This window comes from Microcaecilia unicolor, chromosome 2, assembly GCF_901765095.1.
Source record: "Microcaecilia unicolor chromosome 2, aMicUni1.1, whole genome shotgun sequence".
Lineage (NCBI taxonomy): Eukaryota > Metazoa > Chordata > Amphibia > Gymnophiona > Siphonopidae > Microcaecilia > Microcaecilia unicolor.
In genome coordinates this window covers 114,596,287-114,617,789 of record NC_044032.1, presented here as the reverse complement: position 1 = coordinate 114,617,789, position 21,503 = coordinate 114,596,287, and the positions used below count along the sequence as shown (strand labels likewise).

General features: G+C 48.8%; 1 protein-coding gene across 1 annotated transcript in view; it reads right to left on the bottom strand.

Moving 5' to 3' along the window:
• The window catches only part of HOMER1 (homer scaffold protein 1), a 274,935-nt gene extending 253,674 nt beyond the window's left edge, over positions 1 to 21,261 (bottom strand). The window contains exon 1 of the mRNA XM_030193230.1: positions 21,102 to 21,261. Coding sequence (XP_030049090.1) covers positions 21,102 to 21,106 — 5 coding nt within the window. The 5' untranslated portion in view covers positions 21,107 to 21,261. The remainder of the gene's footprint in view (positions 1 to 21,101) is intronic.
• Between the last annotated feature and the right edge of the window lie 242 nt (positions 21,262 to 21,503).

Below are 21,503 nucleotides of genomic sequence, written 5' to 3'. Positions count from 1 at the left end.
ATGGAAACCTATGGGGGGATGCACTAAAGTCGTCGTTAGAACCGTTCCGTACCGAATTCCATAGCGAATTGGTAGGGAACGGCTATGCAGACGAGGGCGGGCCAGGGAGGAAAGGAGGGAAGTCCGAAGAGGCGATCAGCTGTTGTTGCCGGTGCAGCGCCCTCACACGGAGGTGAGAGGCGCTGTGAGGGCCCGGTGGCAGACAGAGGGGGGCGGGTGGAGGATGGCAGGGAAGCTGTCATTTCAAGGAAGGAAGGGAGGGGGGCCGGGGCTGCGTAAAGTTCTGATTTCAATGCAGGGGTGAGGGAGAGCAAGGCCGTCCATAAAGGACGCTCCTGACGAGCACTTGGTTGTTTTTGCCCTCTCCTGATTTTTTTTTTTAATATTTTATAAGTTTTCCAAGCCCGTGCAGCCCCAACAAGAGGTACAGACCTCTCGTTAGATTTCCCAGCATTAGGGCAAGCGGAAAAGCTTAGTGCATCTCATTTCAATAGGGTTTCGATACAATTTGCTCATCTGCATTCCGTTTGCGTTAGCTGCTACCGTTGTCGGAAAAAAGTATTTAGTGCATGCCAGGGTTTACTACTTGCTCGTTAATGGCTTGTTATTGGCTTGTAAAGTTTAGTGCATCTGGCCCCTAGTCCTTAGCTGTTAAAAGGTCCAAGGGGAATGCAGGCAAGTTCTTTTTCAAAATATATCTGACTCAAAGGGACTCCCATGACTGTTCAGCATCATTCTATATATAGACAGAAGTGGCTTCTGAAGACATGCCATTCTTACTTGGCCACTTATCAATGCCAAAAGACAACTTGCAAACATATGTAAAGGCTCCCTCTGACATGCTGTTCTACTACTGCTCACACAAATCAAGCTTGAAAGCTCACTGATGAGCATAGGAAAGAAAACAATAGATGGGCCACTTGCTGCTGAGTGGAATCAAATTAACTGATGTTTACAGACACATTTCTGGTATTGGAAACCACCTTTACTATTTGTCTCTAGAGCTAGTCCCTAAATATTGCTGATCTAAGGAATTCTAATAGGGCGTTTTGCTACATTTGATATACCCTTTATGGCAAGAGCCTGAAATTGATTTACAAGGAGAAATTAGGTATTACCTGATAATGTCCTCTCCATTAGTTCTTCACACTATTCCAGGACGTGTGGGTAGTCATGTCCATCGACTTGCACGTGGAGAAAGAGAATACAGAACTGAGTGCCACTACATAGCTCCCTGCTAACCCAGTTCTTCAGTATCAGTCCTCAAGCAAGGAAGAAAGAATACCCAATCAGAAGCATGGTCAGCAACTGACAGCCAACTGAGCGCTACTACATAGCTCCCTACTAACAGCCCAGTTCCTCAGTATCAGTTCACAAGCAAGGAAGAAAGAATGCCCAAACAGGAGCATTGTCAGCAACCGACAGCCAGCCACAAGAACTATCTGATGGCAGGGCCCCTGAGAAACAGGACGCAAGAAAGTGCATAAATTTGCCAAGGAGGGTGTCGAACCATGGGAGGGGTCCTGGAAAAGTATGAGGAACAAATGGAAAGAAAATTATCAGGTAAGACCTAATTTCTCCTTCCATTACGTTACTTCCCACTATTCCAGGACATGTGGGATGTTCAAAAGCTATCCCTATGAGAGTGGGAAGGCGAACCTGCTGGATGCAGAACCGATGCACCAAACACGGCCTCTGTCCGTGCAGCAACATCCACTCTATAATGCTTACTGAAGGTATGAAGCGATGTCCACGTTGCTGCCCTACAGATATCCACTGGAGAAGACGAGGCCTCTGTCCAAGACATAGCTACATGCCTGGTAGAGTGCGCCTTCAAACCTTGTCGTGGAAATTTCCCTTTCAGAATATAGGCCAAGGCCACGGCCTCCTTCAACCACCGGGCACCGGACGCCTTGGACACCATGAGACCCAAAGTCTGCTTACTGAACAACACAAAGAGCACAATCCGAAGAGCGAAATTCATTGGTAACCTCCAGGTAACGCATGAGTGCCCTCCGAACATCTAGAAGCCTCAAAGAGGCATAGTGCTGCCCCACATCATCTCAACGAAAAAAACAGAGGTCCACCGATTGATTAACATGAATTGCCAAAACCAGTTTGGGCAAGAAGGAAGGTACTGTCCAAAGCGAGACATCCACCTTTGAAAAATGGAGAAAAGGGTCTCTACAAGAGACCACCTGAATATCCGAGACACAACGGGCCGATATAATTGTCACCAAGAACACCGTCTTCAGCTTGAGATCTTTCAGGGTTGCCTTGCGAAGGGGCTCAAACAGAGAGTGCTGTAGCACCCGAAGGACCAGATCAAGATTCCATTCCGGTAAAGGTGCCTGAAAGGGCGGTTTAAGGTGACCCACATTTCTCAGAAAACGAACCACATCCAGATATGCCACCAAAGAAGAGTTCTTCAAGCGGCCCCAAAAGCAAGCCAGGGATGCCACTTGAACCTTCAAAGAACCCAGCACTAACCCCTTGTGCACTCTCTCCTGCAAAAACGCCAGGATGTGGCCTGTGGAAGAAGTAAAGGGGTCCAAACTAGAGAATGACACGGAGACAAAGTTTGTCTCCGTCCCCGTGGGTTCTGTCTCCATCCCCACAGGTTCTGTCTCCATCCTCACCCCGTCCCCGTGGGCTCTGTCCTCATCTGCAGAAGCCTCAAACACTTATGATTTTATATTTAAATCTTTTTATTAAAATATAAAAAGGAACAATGTGCTGTTCAACTGTTATGTATAAATTACAAATACTACTACTACTACTTAACATTTCTAAAGTGCTACTAGGGTTACGCAGCGCTGTACAATTTAACATGGAAGGAAAGTCCCTGCTCAAGGAGCTTACAATCTAAAAGACAGGTGTAAATCTAGAGACAAGTGTACAATCTAAAAGACAAGTGTAGAGTCGATCTGATAGGGCTTACTATATTTCTCGAAAGGTTAGGTGCCGAAAGCAGCATTCAAGAGGTGAGTTTTAAGCAGAGATTTGAAGATGGGTAGGGAGGGGGCTTGGCGTAGGGGTTGAGGAAGATTGTTCCAGGCATAGGGTGAGGCAAGGCAGAATGAGCGGAGCCTGGAGTTGGCAGTGGTGGAGAAGGGTACGGAGAGGAGGGATTTGTCCTGTGAGCGGAGGTTACGGGTGGGAACATAGGGGGAGATGAGGGTAGAGAGAACAATAATAACCCTCCTTCCCACCACCACCCTCTACCCTTCCAACCCCAACAATAGGTGATTTCTACTACACCAAGGAATCCTAAATTCACACTGTTAAAATGTCCAGGGGTATAAAATACAACCTGTTCTATATGCCCTAGAGGGGAAAATATGCCCTATAAAGCACTGTTATGTTTTTTTAATCTGTGGATAAATAAGAAACCATCAACAATCTCAGGATTCAATCTAGCTCTCCAGTCTTCCACAATCCTTCCTGGAATAGAATTTGTCTTCTTAGAAGATGTGCTAGTAGCAGGATGTATCTCCCATGCAAATTTTGCTACTTGTGGCTAGTATGTTTGCTTGTTTTTCCAAAAAAATGAAAATATCTTTGTAGGCATCACTTAAACATAAATAACAGTCCAGTTCATTAACAGGCTTCAAAGTAGAAAATGACACGAGGACAAAGTTTGTCCCCTGTCCCCATCCCAGCCCCATCCCTGTGGGATCTGTCCCCGCCCCCATCCCCGCAGTTACTGCGGTTCCTCTTCCCCGTGTCATTGTCTAGTCCAAACCTCTCTACGCACACAAGCCTTCAAAAACACGCCACACTCGCGCATACGCCAAGGAAGTAGAGCGCTTCCTAGCCTGAAGGATAGTAATGACCAAATCCGAATAACCCTTCTTCCTCAGTTGAGCCCTCTCAAGGGCCAGGCCATAAGATCAAAAGGGGAGAGATCTTCCATGGCCACCAGACCTTGACAGAGAAGACCTCAATCCCAAGGGAATAGCAGCAACTCCCCGTCCAGGAGATGCACGAGATCTGCATACCACTGGTGCTGTGGCCAGTCCTGAGCCACTAGGATCACCCTGCCCCAATAGTCCATCACTCTCTTCAACAACTAGCCTATCATCGGCCATTGGGGAAGGCATACAAAAGGCCCTTGCTCAGCCACGAATACAGCAGGGCATCCACAGAGAGTCCCTTTCCCTGCAGCAGCTGAAGAACTGAAGAACCTTGGCATTGGCCTTTGTGGTCATGAGATCCAAGCATAGGGTGCCCAAGCAACTCACAGCAAGCTGAAACGCCTTGCCTGACAACCCCCACTCGCCGGTATCCAGAGCGTGCCGACTGAGAAAGTCAGCCTCCACGTTGAAGGACCCCGCAATGTGAGTGGCCGAAAGGCACAGCAGATATCTCTCTGCCAGTGGCGTTCTGTGGTTCACTGCCACCCGGGGCAGATCGCCCCCCCCCCCCCCGGCAGCAGGGCAACATGGCACCCCTCCCCCCCCCCCCCCCCCCCCGTCTACCAACTCCATCCACCCGGCGACTCTACACTACTGTAAAAGAAGAAAATCGCCTCGTCAGCCCTTCTCTCACTGTGTCCCGCCCTCTGATGTAACATCCTATTTCCTCAAGGGCGGGACAGAGTGAGGGAAGGGCCGACAAGGCGATTTTCTTTTCTTACAGCAGCGCAGACGCGAAGCGCTGCACCACACAGCTGCCGGGTAGATGGAGCTGGTAGGGACTCGCTAGCAGAGCACCCCCCACCCGTTGACACCCGGGGCGGACCGCCCCGCCCTTGCTACGCCACTGCTCTCTGCCCAGGCCATTAACAAGCTGGACTCCACTGCCAGCTGACTGCTGTGAGCCCCCCCTTGCTTGTTGATATACGCCACCGCATTGTCCAAAATGACCCAAACCAGGGCTATCTCCAACAGCGGGGCAAAGGCCTCCAGAGCTCAGTGCACCACTCGCAGCTCCAGATGATTGATGGGCCAACGTGCCTCCTCTAGAGACCAAGAGCCATGTGCCTGGTGACCCTTGCAATGGGTCCTCCAGCCCAACAAATTGGCATCCATAGTCACCACCTCCCAATGCAGGATCGGGAAGGGCATTCCCAGGGTCAACCACCGGGGAAGCAGCCACCACCTCATGCTCTACCTGGTTGCCAGCATCCAGGGGAGCCGGACGCTGTAGTCCTCCGAAACAGGAGACCAGCGGCTGAGCAGAGACCTCTGAAGTGGCTGCATGTGTGCCCTCGCTCAAGATACCACTTCCATTGCCGCCGTCATGGATCCAAGGATCTGCACATAATCCCAGGCCTGTGGCCGGACACGAAGCAGGAGCGATTGAATCTGGCAAGCTAACTTCAAGAGCCATCCCTCTGTGAGAAACACTCAAGCTTGCTGGGTACCAAAAAGGACACCCAGATACTCCAGTTGTTGCGATGGCACCAGCCTGTTCTTGTCGAAATTGAACAACTAACCCAGAAACTTCAGGAGGCAAACCACCATTGACGTACCCTCCATGCTGTCTTGGTAAGAAGAGTGGAGGAGTGGCCTAGTGGTTGGTGGACTTTGGTCCTGGGGAACTGAGGATCTGAGTTCGATTCCCACTTCAGGCACAGGCAGCTCCTTGTGACTCTGGGCAAGTCACTTAACCCTCCATTGCCCCAGGTACAAATAAGTACCTGTATACAATATGTAAGTCGCATTGAGCCTGCAATGAGTGGGAAAGCGCGGGGTACAAATGTAACAAAAAATGAAAAGAAAAAAAAAAAAAAATGAGGCCCAGATCAGCCAGTCCTCCAGGTATGGGTGAACATAAATCCCTTGCCTCCACAGAAAGGCCAATACTATGACCTTGGAAAAGGTCCTTGGGGCTGTGGCTCGACCAAACGGCAGGACCTGGAACTGAAAATGACGGCCCAGAACTGCAAACCGGAGTAATTGCTGATGCGGCCCCCAGATAGGGATGTGCAAGTACACCTCCTTGAGGTTGTGAGCGGTGAAAAACTCTCCAGCTCGAACAGACATGATCGTGGACCTCAGGGTTTCTGTCCGAAAATAAGCCACTCGTAGACATTTGTTGACCCTTTTGAGATCCAGAATGGGTCGCACGGTTCCTTCCTTCTTGGGAACCACAAAATAGATGGAGTACTGACCCAGTCCACGCTCGGCGGGATGTGAACAATGGCCCGAAGGGCCAGCAGTGCTTCTATCATGACTCTGATCTGTGCCACCCGTGTGGCTCCCAGACAAGGAGACCTTAAGAAGAGAAGAGAGGAGCAACCGGAAGGGAGAACTCTAGCTTGTAGCCATCACCCACAATACCCAGCACCCACTGGTCTGTGGTGATGGTGGCCCACATGTCCCGAAACGCCTGAAGGTGTCCCCCTATTGGCCCGGACAGGTGGGCTGGCCCGGCATCATTGTGATTGCCGGGAGGCAGTAGCCACTCACCGTGATTGCCCTACCGGTTTCCTGTCCCCCACCCTTTGGCCAAAGGTCTGACGACCAGGCCTATATTTCTTGCTGTCACAAAATTGGGCATGTGCTGAGCCCGCAGGGCGGCCGAGGAATGAGGCTTGGACTCACCCAGCTCCTTAACCAAATTGCTGAAGTCATCCCCAAACAAAACTTTGCTTCAAAGGGTAACTTGAACAAGCGGGCCTTGGAAGCGGCATCTGTTGCCCAAGCCCTCAGCCAGGGCTGACACCTCGCGGTGACTGCCAACGACATACTCTTAGCCAAAGCATGTCATACACAGCATCTGCCAGATATGTTAAGCCCGCATCCATCTGGGCAGCCCAGTGACTGGCCCTGGAATTGGACTGCTGGTGCCACTGTAAACAGGACCATGCAACAAAAGAGCTACAAACAGATGCCTGCAGCCACCTTAAAGGCTTGCTTCAAAGCCTGTTCCAGCTTCCTATCTTGCAGGTCCTTCAATGTAATGCCGCCCTCAACCGGCAAGGTAATTTTTGTTGGTGACCACCATCACCAAGAAGTCCATCTCAGGTAATGCAAACGTCTCCTTCTCTTCTGGCACTAAAGAAGAGAAGGGCCGTTGTCCTCCCTACCGTCAGGCACGCTCCACTCTGTGGGAATCAGGTTCTGAATGTCAGGGTGCATGGGGAATGCCTTGGACAGGCACCTGAGGCCCTTCATAAGGCTAGCCACCTGACGACCCACCGAAACCCCCAAGGGTTCCTCTATAGAGAGCACCGACAGTGCCTCAGAAATTGGGGAGCCTAACTCCTCCAGCTGAAACAGTCTGAGCACCAGAGGGTCATACCCCTCCTCCAGAGGGAGCTCACCTTCCTCCAAAGGCTCTTACAGAGAGGGCCCTTCCGAGCACACATGACCTCCAAATGAAGCAAAACCCGAGACCAAGTCTCCACGGGGTCATCTGCCAGATCAGTCTGCAATCTCTTGGGAGCTGGCGGAGATACCCCCGCTCGGGCCCACTGGAGGAGAGACCCCTTGCTTCAGCAAACAGGCCTGGTGGAGAAGGAGAACAATCTCCAAAGATAAGGACAGGCCCTAACCCAGGGCCCACGTCCCCCAAAGGGAGAACCACCACTTCAGCTGCCTATGCGGGAGCCTCGTGTTCTGCAAAAACAAAATAGCCGCTTTCACTAATTTATGCAAATCATTAGTTAAATTGGGTCAAAAGGACCAATAACAGAATTAAACATTGTATCCACACATTATAAGCGATTTTGGTCACAACACAGAAAACACAGGCTAAAATTAACATCCTGCTTTTGTAAATGAGTCCAGAGTTGACTATTTTGCTGCTTCTCGATTCTTCCGTTTTACAATTTCAATGACCAATTTTAAATGAAGAATATGAATCATGCCCACATTTTCCGATTGCAGCCACTGAAGAACAGCATCCATGGCCACTAAAACCAATTAAGTTTTGGTGTGGAAGTGGAAAGTCATCTTCATCACTTCTGTCCTGAGTTGGGTTTTCAGTTTGTGCTTGACAACTTAAAAGCATTCGCTGCAATTGTCTGGTCATTTAGACAATCATATGTAGGGCACTCATCTTCAATATGAATCTATTCCATCATATCCTCAATACCACACTGTATGAACAGTTCTTGAAATACAGCTTCCGCCTTGTCTTCAGAGTCCCTCTCTCCCAGCACTTTTCAGTTATAGATGAGGTTATTACATCCCATGTCCTTCCTGCTAGATCGAAAGCACTAGCGAGTGTTCGTTTTTTTTTCAGACATTCAGTGATGGTTATTTCCTCATCAATGATCAGTTTTATTAATTTTTTTTTTGATAATGCATCTTCAATGTTGAAACGACACCTTGGTACAAAGGATGAATCTTAAAAGTGGTGTTTTTTGGGAATGTAACTGACCTTAAATTTCGCTGAGAAGGTTTTCTTCCGAGGGATGGGCGGAGCAGTTGTCCAGTAGCACAAGTGCTTTAGGTTCCAAGTTTTTCTTCCTTAAATGTGCATGCACAGATGGCACAAAACATTTGTGAAACCACTCCTCAAAAGTAACAGCAGTCATCCATGCATTTTTACTGTGATGGTGTTACGTCCCTCACCTGTACGACGCTCCTCCCAGCTAGGACGAGGATCGGTCTTGGGAAGGTCCGTTTCGGTTTCCTAAGTCTGGCAGCCGTCATCCGACTTAGAGCAATGGTATAGCCATCTTGGATAGATCATATCCCAGGAAGCCATCTTGGACTAACGAAGACAGGAAGGAAGCCCATATTTGGTCCTTAGAGCTCTGCTGATGGGGGCAGCCATCTTGGTTCAGCTTCACATGCTTTAGCCTAATTCCTCCTCTACTTAAGGCACTGCCTCCAGCCCTTCACTGCTTCGGCTTCTGCTGCGCCGAGGTTGTGGTCTGCATCCGTGTTCCTTACCTGATTCCTGAGTTTACTGTGTTTCGACCTTGGCTTGTTTCCTGACCAAGCGTTGTGTTGCTGCCTGCCTTTTGACCCTGGACTGTGTTTGGACTATTCTCAGCTCTACTGTTTTCCTGGCTCTTGGACTGTGTCTGTTGGTTACCTGTCTGGTCGGTGGTCCTGCAACCCCGCCGGTTCCGGAAGTCCTGCCGGGCGCTTGAACCCAGGGGCTCAACTCCTAGGGAATACTGGCTAAGTGCAGGTGAAGCTAGGGGTTGTCTGGCTGCCTGACCGAGTGCGGTGCACTCCATCTTCGCCGTGCTCAGTCGGGGCACAAGGGCTCACATCCCCAGTCATAACAGATGGTAAGAAAATGTTAGCATTTGCAAGTTTTTGTAGGGGAAACCTCGTTTTCCCTATGCACAGCGGTTTTACTTTGTGCATGTCAGTCTTATTGACACAAAACAGCAACGCCACTCTGTCTTTCATCAATTTGAAACCATGTGCCTTTTGTTCCTCAGATTTACTGGCTAAGGTCTGCTCAGGAAACATGCGATAGCAAAGTCCTGTCTCGTCACAATTGTAAATTTGCTCTGGAACATTACCTCCTTCTTCATTTTTGGTGGATAATAGCTTTTAACTTTGGTGGATAAATTAGCAGCAGCTTGATAGTCAGTCAATCGAACTTCACCAGAAACTGTAACTTTCCAAATGCCATGCCTCTTCTCAAATCAGGTAAGCCAACCCTTACTTGCTTTAAATTCCTTCTCCACTGCTTGTAGCTCACACTGGTGGTCCAGTTCCTTTTTTAGTTTTCCTCAGTGGCATAGCCACAGGGGATCTGGGCCCCTACCCAAGGTCTGCTGGTTTGGTAGGCAGGGGTCCCCAAGCCCCACTAGCCATAGGTGCACCGTATAGGAAGCTACAACCGCAAGTTTTTTTGCTCCCTCTCTCCCCCCTACCCACCATCACCATGCAGTATCTTTCCTTTTTCTTGGTGCCTCCTCCATCGGGCGGCCTTACTAAAGTTATAGTAAAGACGCGCGAAACCGTGGCTTTGTGTACACTGCTTACTCTGGCAGCTCCACCCCCTCCAATATCAACTTCCTCTCCCATCGTACCTTCAGAGTACACTCTCATGGTTCGTCCTCCACCCCTATCCCGCTCTCTGTTGGAGTCCCTCAGGGATCTGTCCTTGGACCCCTTCTTTTTTCAATCTACACCTCTTCCCTGGGCTCCTTGATCTCATCTCATGGCTTCCACTATCATCTTTATGCTGACGACACCCAGCTTTATCTCTCCACACCTGACATCACTGCGGAAACCCAGGCCAAAGTATCAGCCTGCTTATCCGACATTGCTGCCTGGATGTCCAACCGCCACCTGAAACTGAACATGGCCAAGACCGAACTTCTTGTCTTCCCACCCAAACCCACTTCTCTCCCGCCACTCTCTATCTCAGTTGATAACACCCTCATCGTCCCCGTCTCATCTGCCCGCAACCTCGGTGTCATCTTCGACTCCTCCCTCTTTCTCTGCGCATATCCAGCAGATAGCCAAGACCTGTCGCTTCTTCCTCTATAACATTAGCAAAATTCACCCTTTTCTCTCTGAGCACACCACCCAAACTCTCATCCACTCTCTCATTACCTCTCGCCTCGACTACTGCAACCTACTCCTCACTGGCCTCCCACTTAGCCATCTATCCCCCCTTCAGTCCATTCAGAACTCTGCTGCACATCTTATCTTCCGCCTGGACCGATATACTCATATCACCCCTCTCCTCAAGTCACTTCACTGGCTTCCGATCAGGTACTGCATACAGTTCAAGCTTCTCCTACTAACCTACAAATGCACTCGATCTGCAGCCCCTCCTTACCTCTCTACCCTCATCTCCCCTTACATTCCTACCCGTAACCTCCGCTCTCATGACAAATCCCTCCTTTCAGTACCCTTCTCCACCACCGCCAACTCCAGGCTCCGCCCTTTCTGCCTCGCCTCACCTCATGCGTGGAACAAACTCCCTGAGCCCATACGCCAGGCCCCCTCCCTGCCCATCTTCAAATCATTGCTCAAAGCCCACCTCTTCAATGTCGCCTTCGGCACCTAACCACACACCTCTACTCAAGAAATCTAGACTGCACCAACTTGACATTTCGTCCTTTAGATTAAGTAGAGGAGTGTGGTAGCCGTGTTAGTCCACTCTTAAGGTTATCAATAGAAATCAAACAAAATAAAACATGGTAAAGAAAATAAGATGATACCTTTTTTATTGGACATAACTTAATACATTTCTTGATTAGCTTTCGAAGGTTGCCCTTCTTCGTCAGATCGGAAATAAGCAAATGTGCTAGCTGACAGTGTATATAAGTGAAAACATTCAAGCATTACTATGACAGTCTGATAGGGTGGGAGGATGGGGGTGGGTTGGAGGTATGCATGGGGACATCAAAGCATATCATTGATATTCTAACAGGATGGGTGTGGATAGGTGAGGGGTGGGGTGATCAACAGAGACATACAGCTTTATGGTTTATAATGGGCTAGGAACCCCAGGTCCTTGTTAAGTACTTTCTGTTGGGTGTTAAAATATTCAATCATTCTGACTTCAAAGGTCTTATGTTCTTGTATGGTTTACTGTATGCTACAGTACAAGGAGAAAAAATCCACAGACAGAATTCCCCTTGTAGTGACATACAATCCAGAGCTGGAAAAACTGAGGAAAATCATAAGAGATCTACAACCTATACTCTAGGAGGATGAATTACTAGAGATATTCCCATCCCCACCAGTACTGGCCTTCCGACAACCACCCAACTTAAAACACAAGCTAATCAGAAGTAAACTTCCATCACAGACTGAAAAGGAACAGAAGGGCACACTTCCCTGTAATTTATCCAGTTGCAAACTATGCCAAAATATTTCACATGACCCCACAGTTACCCACAAAGGAAAGATATTCAACATAAAGGGATCTTTCACTTGCTCATCTTCCAATGTGGTATATATCATTCAGTGTAAAAAATGTAACGAAGGATGCTATATTGGAGAAACAGGCCAGATGCTTAAGACAAGATTCAATTTACATAGACATCATATGAACAATACAGCCAGTAGGGCCCCCACCCCGGTGGGACAGCACTTCACAGAACCAGGACACTGTACCAGTGATTTCACAGTGAGAATACTGAAAGGTAACTTTAAAACCATACAAGAACGTAAGACCTTTGAAGTCAGAATGATTGAATATTTTAACATCCAACAGAAAGGACTTAACAAGGACCTGGGGTTCCTAGCCCATTATAAACCATAAAGCTGTATGTCTCTGTTGATCACCCCACCCCTCACCTATCCACACCCATCCTGTTAGAATATCAATGATATGCTTTGATGTCCCCATGCATACCTCCGACCCACCCCCATCCTCCCGCCCTATCAGACTGTCATAGTAATGCTTGAATGTTTTCACTTATATACACTGTCAGCTAGCACATTTGCTTATTTCCGATCTGACGAAGAAGGGCAACCTTCGAAAGCTAATCAAGAAATGTATTAAGTTATGTCCAATAAAAAAGGTATCATCTTATTTTCTTTTCCATGTTTTATTTTGTTTGAGTCCTTTAGATTGTAAGCTCCTTTGAGCAGGGACCGTCCTTCTTTGTTAATTTGTACAGCGCTGCGTAACCCTAGTAGCGCTCTAGAAATGTTTAGTAGTAGTAGTAGTAAAAGGAAGTGGAGCTGTCAAAGTAGCACACATAAAGCTACAGTCTTGCGCATCTTTACTATAACTTTAGTCCGGACACCCAACAAAGGAGGCACCAAGAGAAAGATGCTGCATAGTGTCCAGCGGGAAAGAAAGGTAAAATGGAAAATAAATGAGAAAAGGAAATGTTGGATTGGAGAGACTCATACTAAGGACAATACTTGATTTGGGTGAGGAGAGAGAGAGAGGTGGACTGGTGAAAGAGATGGAATGGGAGAGAGATATAAAAGAGCAATAATGAATGAAGGAGGGGAGAAAGACAAGAAAGGCTAGACGGGGGGGGGGAGGGGAAGACGAGAGACACAGAATATGCAGGACTGGTGCAGAGAGCGAGGTGCAATACTGTATTAATAGAGGAGGGACAGAGAGAGAAAGAGAGACAGAATATGCAGGACTGGTGGGAAGAGAGAGATAGGTGCAATACTGTACAGTAGAGGAGTGGGTGGAGAGAGAGAGATGGGGCAATGCTAGATGGAGGGAGAGAGAAAGGGATTGGTAAACATTGTATAGGAGGGGAGACAGAAATTGACACATTAATTGATTTGATTACTTTATTTTTTGTCTATTAGATTGTAAGCTCTTTGAGCAGGGACTGTCTTTCTTCTATGTTTGTGCAGCGCTGCATACACCTTGTAGCGCTATAGAAATGCTAAATAGTAGTAGTAGTAGTAGAGAGAGAGAGAGAGAGGGGGCAATAATGCAAAGAAAGAGGAGAGAGTTAGTAGTAATGCTGGAGTTGGGGGGGGGGGGGGGGGGAAGAGGTACAGGTACAGGTGCTGCGACCCCAAAGATTTAAATTTGTCCTGATATACTCTACCCTGAATTAGCCTCAACCCCAGCCCCACCCCACTTTAGCCTCCCCAAACATCTGAGACATTGACCGCCCATGGGAGGAAGGCTTATGCTGGTTGGGCTTGGGGACCTCCACCAGCCCAGGTATGTGGAATTGCGGTGGGGTGGAGAGCAGCAAGGAGGTGGGACAAATGTGCCCCCCCCCACACACACACACATTTTGGGCTCAGGCCTCCCCAAAAAATTGAGGTCTGGTTATGCCCCTGGTTTTTCTGCTTGACTCTTATTTCTCAGGAGATGTGTGTTCCTTCTGCTTTTTCTTTGGTAAACCAAGAGAACATGGCTTTATCAAGGGGGATGTTGCTTGCTTGCGCCGTTTTCGTTGGAAACCCTCATTAGCGTCAAAATCAATTGTGGTTTGCCGTAAGTTTGCTTTGTCATTGATCCACCCCCGTAGAGTGGACTCATTAATTCCCATGTGTCTGCACACCTCTGCTTCCCGATTTTAAAAGATCTAGAGCTTGTAGCTCTTCCTGTACTGACCATGCTTTTCTATTTCTTTTTTTTAGAAATTTCTATGTTAGTCAGTACTGCCTTACATCAATTCGAAGAACTAGCTCAGAACTAATTAGCTCACACCTGAAACACATGAAAAATCTGGAGTCCAAGCTCTGACCGCGTTGTAAGGTAAAATTAGTTCTTACCTGATCATTTTCTTTCCATTAGTACCTACAGATCAATCCAGAGACTTGTGGGTTATGTCCCTCAACCAGCAGATGGAGATAGAGAGAACTCTGAGATATGTGGACCTGTGCAGCCGGCTCAATCTCAGTATGATCGATACCAAAGCAGTAAAAGGAATCCTTTAGTTAACCAAGAACACACTCATAATAGGAAAACCATGAGTGATGCTGAGCAGTAGAAGATTTCATCTTCCTCTCTTGTTTTTATTTGTTTTTTTTAACTGTCCCATAGACTAACAGAAGAACCTGAACGCAAGAAAGAACACCTATAACCAGAACAACAACGTCAGAAAACAGCCATTTACAGGGAGGGCCTCTGGATTGATCTGTAGGGACTAATGGAAAGAAACTTATCAGGTAATAACTAATTTTACCTTCCATTGCATCCCCAGATCAATCCAGAGACTTGTGGGATGAACCAAAGCAGTCCTCAAGTAGAGAGGGCCCCACATACCCCCTGAGGTCAAAACTGACACCCCGAAGGCCGCGTCCTGGCGCGCCACCACATCCAACCGGTAATGCTTAGCCAATGTATGCACCGGCGCCTAGGTAGGCACTCTGCAAATGTCCTCCAACGGCACCAAATGAGCCTCTGCGAAGGACACAGCTTGAGCCCTAGTAGAGTGCGCTTGCACGTGAATAGACAGAACCTTTCCATGGATAAGTACACCGTACTAATCGCTTCCCAAAGCCAATGGGCCACCGTGGCCTTAGAAACCATAGCCCCTTCATTGCGACCCGCAAGCAGCACAAACAGATGATCTGAGCGCCAGAAAGAATTCATGGCTTCTAAATACCGTAGAAGAATCGCCTCGCATCCAAACAACGCAAGGCCCAGAACTCACTTGGGTACTCCTCTCGCCAAAACGCTGGCAACATCAAAGCCTGACCCAGATGAAAGCGGGTCACCACTTTAGGCAAGAAGGAAGGAACCGTCCAGATGCACACCCCCGCCTCCATGAAACGGAGGAAGGGATCCCTGCATGACAACGCCTGGAGCTCCGACACCCGTCTAGCCGAGGCCATAGCCACCAAAAACACCGCCTTCAACGTCAGGTCTTTCAAGGACACCTGACCCAGGGGTTCAAAAGGAGGTCGTTGCAACGCCCGGAGAACCAGGTTCAGATTCCATTCCGGAAGCACCGGTGCCCGTGAAGGCCGAATATGATTGACTCCCCGCAAAAACCGAACCACATCCGGATGAGCCGTTAGACAGCGACCGCCCAAGCGGCCTCTAAAACAGGTCAGAGCCGCCACCTGCACATTAAGGGTGCTCAAGGAAAGCGCTTTAATCGAGCCCCTCTTGCAAAAATGCTAAGATAGACGACAGCAGCGCAGACTCTGCTGAAGCGCCCGAACACCAAGACACAAAGGTCCGCCATACTCTTGCATACGCTGATGACATGGAACACTTCCATGCCTGCAACATTGTGGCAATCAGATTGTCAGGATAACCCTTACGCCGGAGGCGCGACCACTCAATAGCCACGCCGTCATGACTACTGGACCCTGAACCAGGATATCGCTGTGTTCCATCAGCCGTAGAGGCCTATCATCAAGTAGACGGATGAAATCCAAATACCATGAATGCCTAGGCCAGTCCAGCACCACCAGAATAACCGGCCCCGGATATCAAGCAATGCTCCCGTTCACGCACCCTATCATGGGCCACGGAGGAAACACGTAAAGGAGATCCTCCGGCCATGGCTGGAGAAGTGCGTCTATGCCCTCGAAGCGGACATCTCTGCTGCTGCTGAAGAAGCGGGGCACCTTGGCATTCAAGGAACGCGCCATCAGATCGATCACCGGTGCCCCCCTGCCTGTTGACATATGCTACCGCTGTTGCATTGTCGGATAACACCCTGACCGACTGCCTCCGACAAATAGCCTCAAAGGCCTGCAGCGCCAGGCAGATGGCCCGTAACTCCAGAAGGTTTATTGGCCTTGTCGCATCCACAGAGGACCAGGTGCCCTGGGCCGTCCGGCCAAGACAGTGGGCACCCCAACCCAATAAACTGGCATCTGTGGTCACCACAATCCACTCCAGAGTCACAAGGGGCATTCCCCTCAAAAGATTCTGTGGCAACATCCACCAGTGAGTCACAAAGCGCGCCCGCGGAGACCAGGGATCCGAATCGCATAATCTTCAGAAAGAGGCGACCAACGGCTGAGCAGAGACCACTGCAGAGGGCGCATGTGGCTCCTGGCCCAAGGAATCATGTCCAATGTTGCCGCCATGGACCCCAGAACCTGCATATAATCCCAAGCTCTGGGAGCAGAAGTCTGAAGCAGGGACAAAAGCTGACTCTGCAACCGCATCCTGCGAGCTTCTGGAAGAAACACTCTGCCCTGCTGAGTGTCCAAGAGTACCCCTAGATTGTTCAGAGACTGCGACGGATTGAGATGACACTTCTGCAGGTTGACTATCCAGCCCAGAGAGCGCAGTAAACGCAACACCTCTTCTGTAGCCTGAACACTCTCTGCGTGAGACAGTGAGTGAATCAACCAGTCATCTAAATATGGGTGCACCTGAATACCCCAAGCCCTCAAAAAGGCTGCGACAACCACCATTACCTTGGAAAATGTGCGGGGTGTTGTTGCGAGCCCGAAGGGCATGGCTCGGAACTGGTAATGTTGACCCGACCGCAAATCGCAGGAAACGCTGATGGGGCGACCAGATGGGAATGTGTAGGGAATGTGTAGATATGCCTCCTTGAGGTCAAGAGCAGTCAAGAACTGTCCCGACTGAACCGCTGCTAGGATGGAGCGTAGGAGTTTCCATACAGAAATGCCGCACCTTCAGACACCTGTTGACAGATTTGAGATCGAGAATAGGGCGGAAGGTCCCACCTTCTTTGGGAACCACAAAGTATATAGAATAGCGACCCTGCCTGATCTCGGCGGGCGGAACCGGAATGACTGCTCCGAGACGTATCAGCTCGGATAGAGTGTCCCGAATCGCCGCTCGCTTGACAGCAGCCTTGCAGGGTGACTCGAGGAAAAAGTCTGTCAAAGGTCGGGCAACTTCAAGCTTGTAGCCGTCCTGAATAACCTCCAAGACCCAGTCGTCTGAAGTGACCCTGACCCACTCCTCCCAAAAAAGGGACAGCCATCCCCCAATCACAGGAATGCGATGGGCCAGGGCCTCATCATTGGGTCCCTCTATTTCCTTGTTGTCCTCTGGGACCTGAGGTGGTCGTCCGGCGGTCACCCCAAAAGGACTGCTGCGCTTAGCGTCTCACTGATCTAGATGATGCCCTACTCCGGTAGCCGTTGACCCTTAAGAGTCCCCTAGCTCTTTCACAATTTGCGCGAGGACATCGCCAAAGAGGAGCTTACCCCTGAATGGCAAACGAGCCAAGCGAGACTTAGAGGCAAGATCCGCTGCCCAATGCCTCAGCCAGACCCACCGTCGGGCCATCACCGGTAGGGCAATCTCTTTAGCCGAAGCCCGAAGAATATTGTACAGCAAATCTGCTAGGTACGTTAGCCTGGACTCCAAAGCCGGCAGGCAACCAATGAGCTCCTCAGTAGAGGAAGTTTTCTGGACCCAGGAGAGACAAGCCCGCGCTGCATAAGAACCACAGACAGATGCCTACAGGCACAAGGAAGCCACCTCAAAGGCTGACTTCAAGGCCAATTCCAGCTTTCGATCCTAGGGATTTCGAAGAGCTTCCACTGGCAAGGTGGTCTTCTTTGTGACCGCCGTGATTAGGGAGTCCACTACCGGCATACGTAGGGTTTCCAAGTCCTCCGGGTGTAAAGGGAAAGCCGAGCCATAGCCCATGCTACCCACAGGCTTGCCTCCGGAGTGTCCCACTGTGCCGCTATGAGAACCTTCATGGTTTCATGGATATGGAAGGCCTTGGAAGGACCTCTGGTAACCAACATAATGGCAGGGGTCGACGCCACAGAGGGCACCGCATCTGGAGAAGAAATATTTAAAACCTCTAGCGCCTGCACAATAAAAGCAGGGAGTTCCTCCTTGCGGAATATCCGCACTGCCATAGGGTCGTCTCCTTCCCCCGGCGGCAGCTTCCCCTCTTCCAGCTCATCAGGCATTGTCTGTAGGGAGTCCCCCGACACTGGCCATCCTCTGTGTCAGAAGGCTCAGAGAAATCCTCTTCCATACGTGGAAGATCTAAACGTGGCCTCTTAGGAAGACTCTGGGGCACACGAGGCCTTGAGCTCTGGGGGCTAGACAAGCCAGCCTCTAGGAGAACCTCCTGCAGACTTCAATAAAAAAAGCCCTGTGCATGAGAAGCACGGATTCTGGAGAAAACGGAGTCACCCCTGTGACATTCTCCACAGAATAATTAACAGCCCCACTCCCCTCTTCAATCAGCGAAGACAGGGCTGGCTGCGCTCCCGCCATCGCAGGGCCGACCGCATGGGCAGCAAAAATGGCGCCGGCATCGGCGGCTCCCCACTCTATTTCCTGCCTGGGACCCCAACCTTAGTGCACTCATCACACGCACCCGACGCCGCCCGCCTCCTTTGCTGATTTGGATGGCGCAGACACGACAGGCCCCCCCCACAGCGGTCCCAACTCTCTGCGTGCCACCTTCACCCGTGAAGGAGATTCGGCCCAGCGCTCTTCAAATTAGTCTGAGGGATAAGCCTGAAGAACTGCAAACGATTGTTTTTTTTCCTTTTTTATTTTTTTTTTAACTGACAGAAAGGCAGGAGAGAGAATCAGGCAAACTCAGACCAAGTGCCAATGCGCCCCAAAGGACTGGCTAGGGAGACTGGCAGGGGGAGGGAGGGAGGGACTTGGCTCACCAGGTATCACCACACGACACCTCAACCCCACAAAAAGACTCAACAGCCCCTGAGGGAACGGGATAGGAGTCAGATCAATCAGAGCTGCACAGGTATGTCCTCCAGCTGCTAGATAGAGAGAATACTGAGATTGAGCTGGCTGCACAGGTCCACATATCTCGGAGTTCTCTCTATCTTCATCTGCTGGTTGAGGGACATAACCCACAAGTCTCTGGATTGATCTGGGGACACAATGGAACTGGTCCCGTGTTATATCGAGTCTATGGTGAATATCAAATTCCATCCCCTTCCCAACTCCTCTCAGCTCTGAGTTATTTGAAGGAGACTGGACTGGCACATACAATCTTTCTTTGATAGGTTCTCAGCACCATTTCTTCTCAGTTTTGTGCTTAATCACAAAGAACCCACTGCTTGGCACCAGCTGAAAACAGAACCACCTCGTTCTCTGGGGAGGGAAAGGGAAATGGAAATGAGTGGTTCAAAGCACTCCTTAGCAGCTCCTAGTCTTCTGCAATCAGTGCAATTCTGTGGTTCCTATGGTTTTTCGACACCAGCTTGTTGGGAGTTGCAATTACAGTCACATCTAGAAGACTTAAAGTCTATCTGTCAAAATGTGATGGCTCTCAGTAGCATCCAAGAGAAGATACTGCAGAGGCACACATTATCTTATCCTATCTTGGTACACTTCATCTTCACTGCCATCAACAGAAAAACATATGAAGCAAAAATCAAAGTGAGAAAGAAATACTTAAAAATAGATGACATCTCAAAGAGAATAACGATCAGTGGCCAAGAGACTTATCAAAAAAGCTGCCATAGAAGTGATCTGTCAACAGAATGACAAAAAAATAAAATTTAAAAAAAATGCTGGAAAGCTTGAGCAATACCAGGAATTAAGAAAAAAATGTTAAGGCACACGCTCTCTCTGAAAATGGGGAGCCATAAAAACACAAAAAGCAGCTGCCTACAAAGTGAAAATCTGAGAGGAGCTCTGGAAATGGCTGGCACAAGATGACCTAAGGCAAGCCACACCCCCACAACAGCTGTAACACAAGATAAAGAATCTCCAAATTTCCAGTACAACCCTGCTGTCCATCCCAGATGACATCACCCCAAATGACTGTGAATAATTTATCTTTAGAGAACTGTACATGCACTAAGTTTTAAAATGTTGCTTTTGATATAACCAAAATATTTTAAATCAATGGTATGTAGAACAGCCTGGTTTGCAACACCATCATAAACTACCTTCCACAGTATGGGATACTTGGTCCAGATTACTGGATGTCATTAACAATATCAAATGATGTGTTTGTCCTTACATGCTATGAGTGTTTTTCTAAGGAAGGCTGCTACAAAGGATTCCAAAAATTACATATTTCGCGTAAAATTCTTATCTTGTGTAGGGTTTTAGATATACAGGTTAAGTGTTTAAACCTAACTCGAATGAAACACATTGTTAAATGTCAAATTCGTCAATCTACCTTCAGTTCCCCTACACCCACGTAGTTAGACCAAGAGTCGGAGAACCTCACACTCAGTAAACAGATTGTATTGGTGCATAGTGACTTAAATATGACATCTCAGCGATTACATAACACAATCTAATCCAATTCTTTTACCAGATAAAATAATCTGTATAAAATAATGTAGCAAAACAGGGAAAAAGACTTAAAAAGTTGAAGACGATCAGGACTGTTCCTTCGATACGAGCTGGGCATTTGTCCTACACACTTTTTGAAGTACCGTGCATTACTCCTATCAGACATTTTTCTTTTATGGGAGCCTGGCAAGAGGCACTGTATACAATGTGCACGGACTTGCGGGCAAAAAAAAAAAAGAGGGGACCTGGAGATGACAATACTCTCTCACCCAACAAGACTTCATTACGATTATGCATTTCATTGTAGAATAGTTTGGCTTTATTTTTTCACCAATAAATACGTTTCCAATGACAACCTTCAACCACGATAGAATTAACCAGAAAAAGAAATACCCCTTTTCTGAAAGGAAACAGTATGCCAACTGGTTTATGAAAACAATACAAAATGTAAATGCTTTCGCTCCTGTGGATTTCTAGGAATAGCAAAATCAGAGCATACATTCAATAAATGTAACGGTACACTTGGGACATGGTCCCTACTTAAGGACCGCAACCTTCAAATAGCGTCAACATCAAACGCTTACCCCATTTTGCAAAGACGAAGACTTGCACTTAAGTGGATTTACAAGATATTTTCCAAATGGATTCCTGGTGTATACCCAACAGCGTCGCGATGAAGGGGCAAGGGGTGGCAAACGTCCCACCTAAACAACTGGCTGCCCCCCCTTTGCCACCCCAGCCAGTTCCTTGTTGCATTCCACGCCGCCTCACCAGCAACTGTCAAAAGCAGATCCACACCGAGCTGCTGCTACAGCAGCTCTACAAATGGCTACGCCGCAATCTCTCCTTCGCTGCGCCGCGCCGGTGCCGCCGAACACAACGTGTGGACGCAGTTACACGCAGTTCGTCACCGGCATCTTGACGTCACACCACCGATCACCACTCCACCACCTCTGCTTTTCAGAGACAGTGACGCAAGGCCGCGA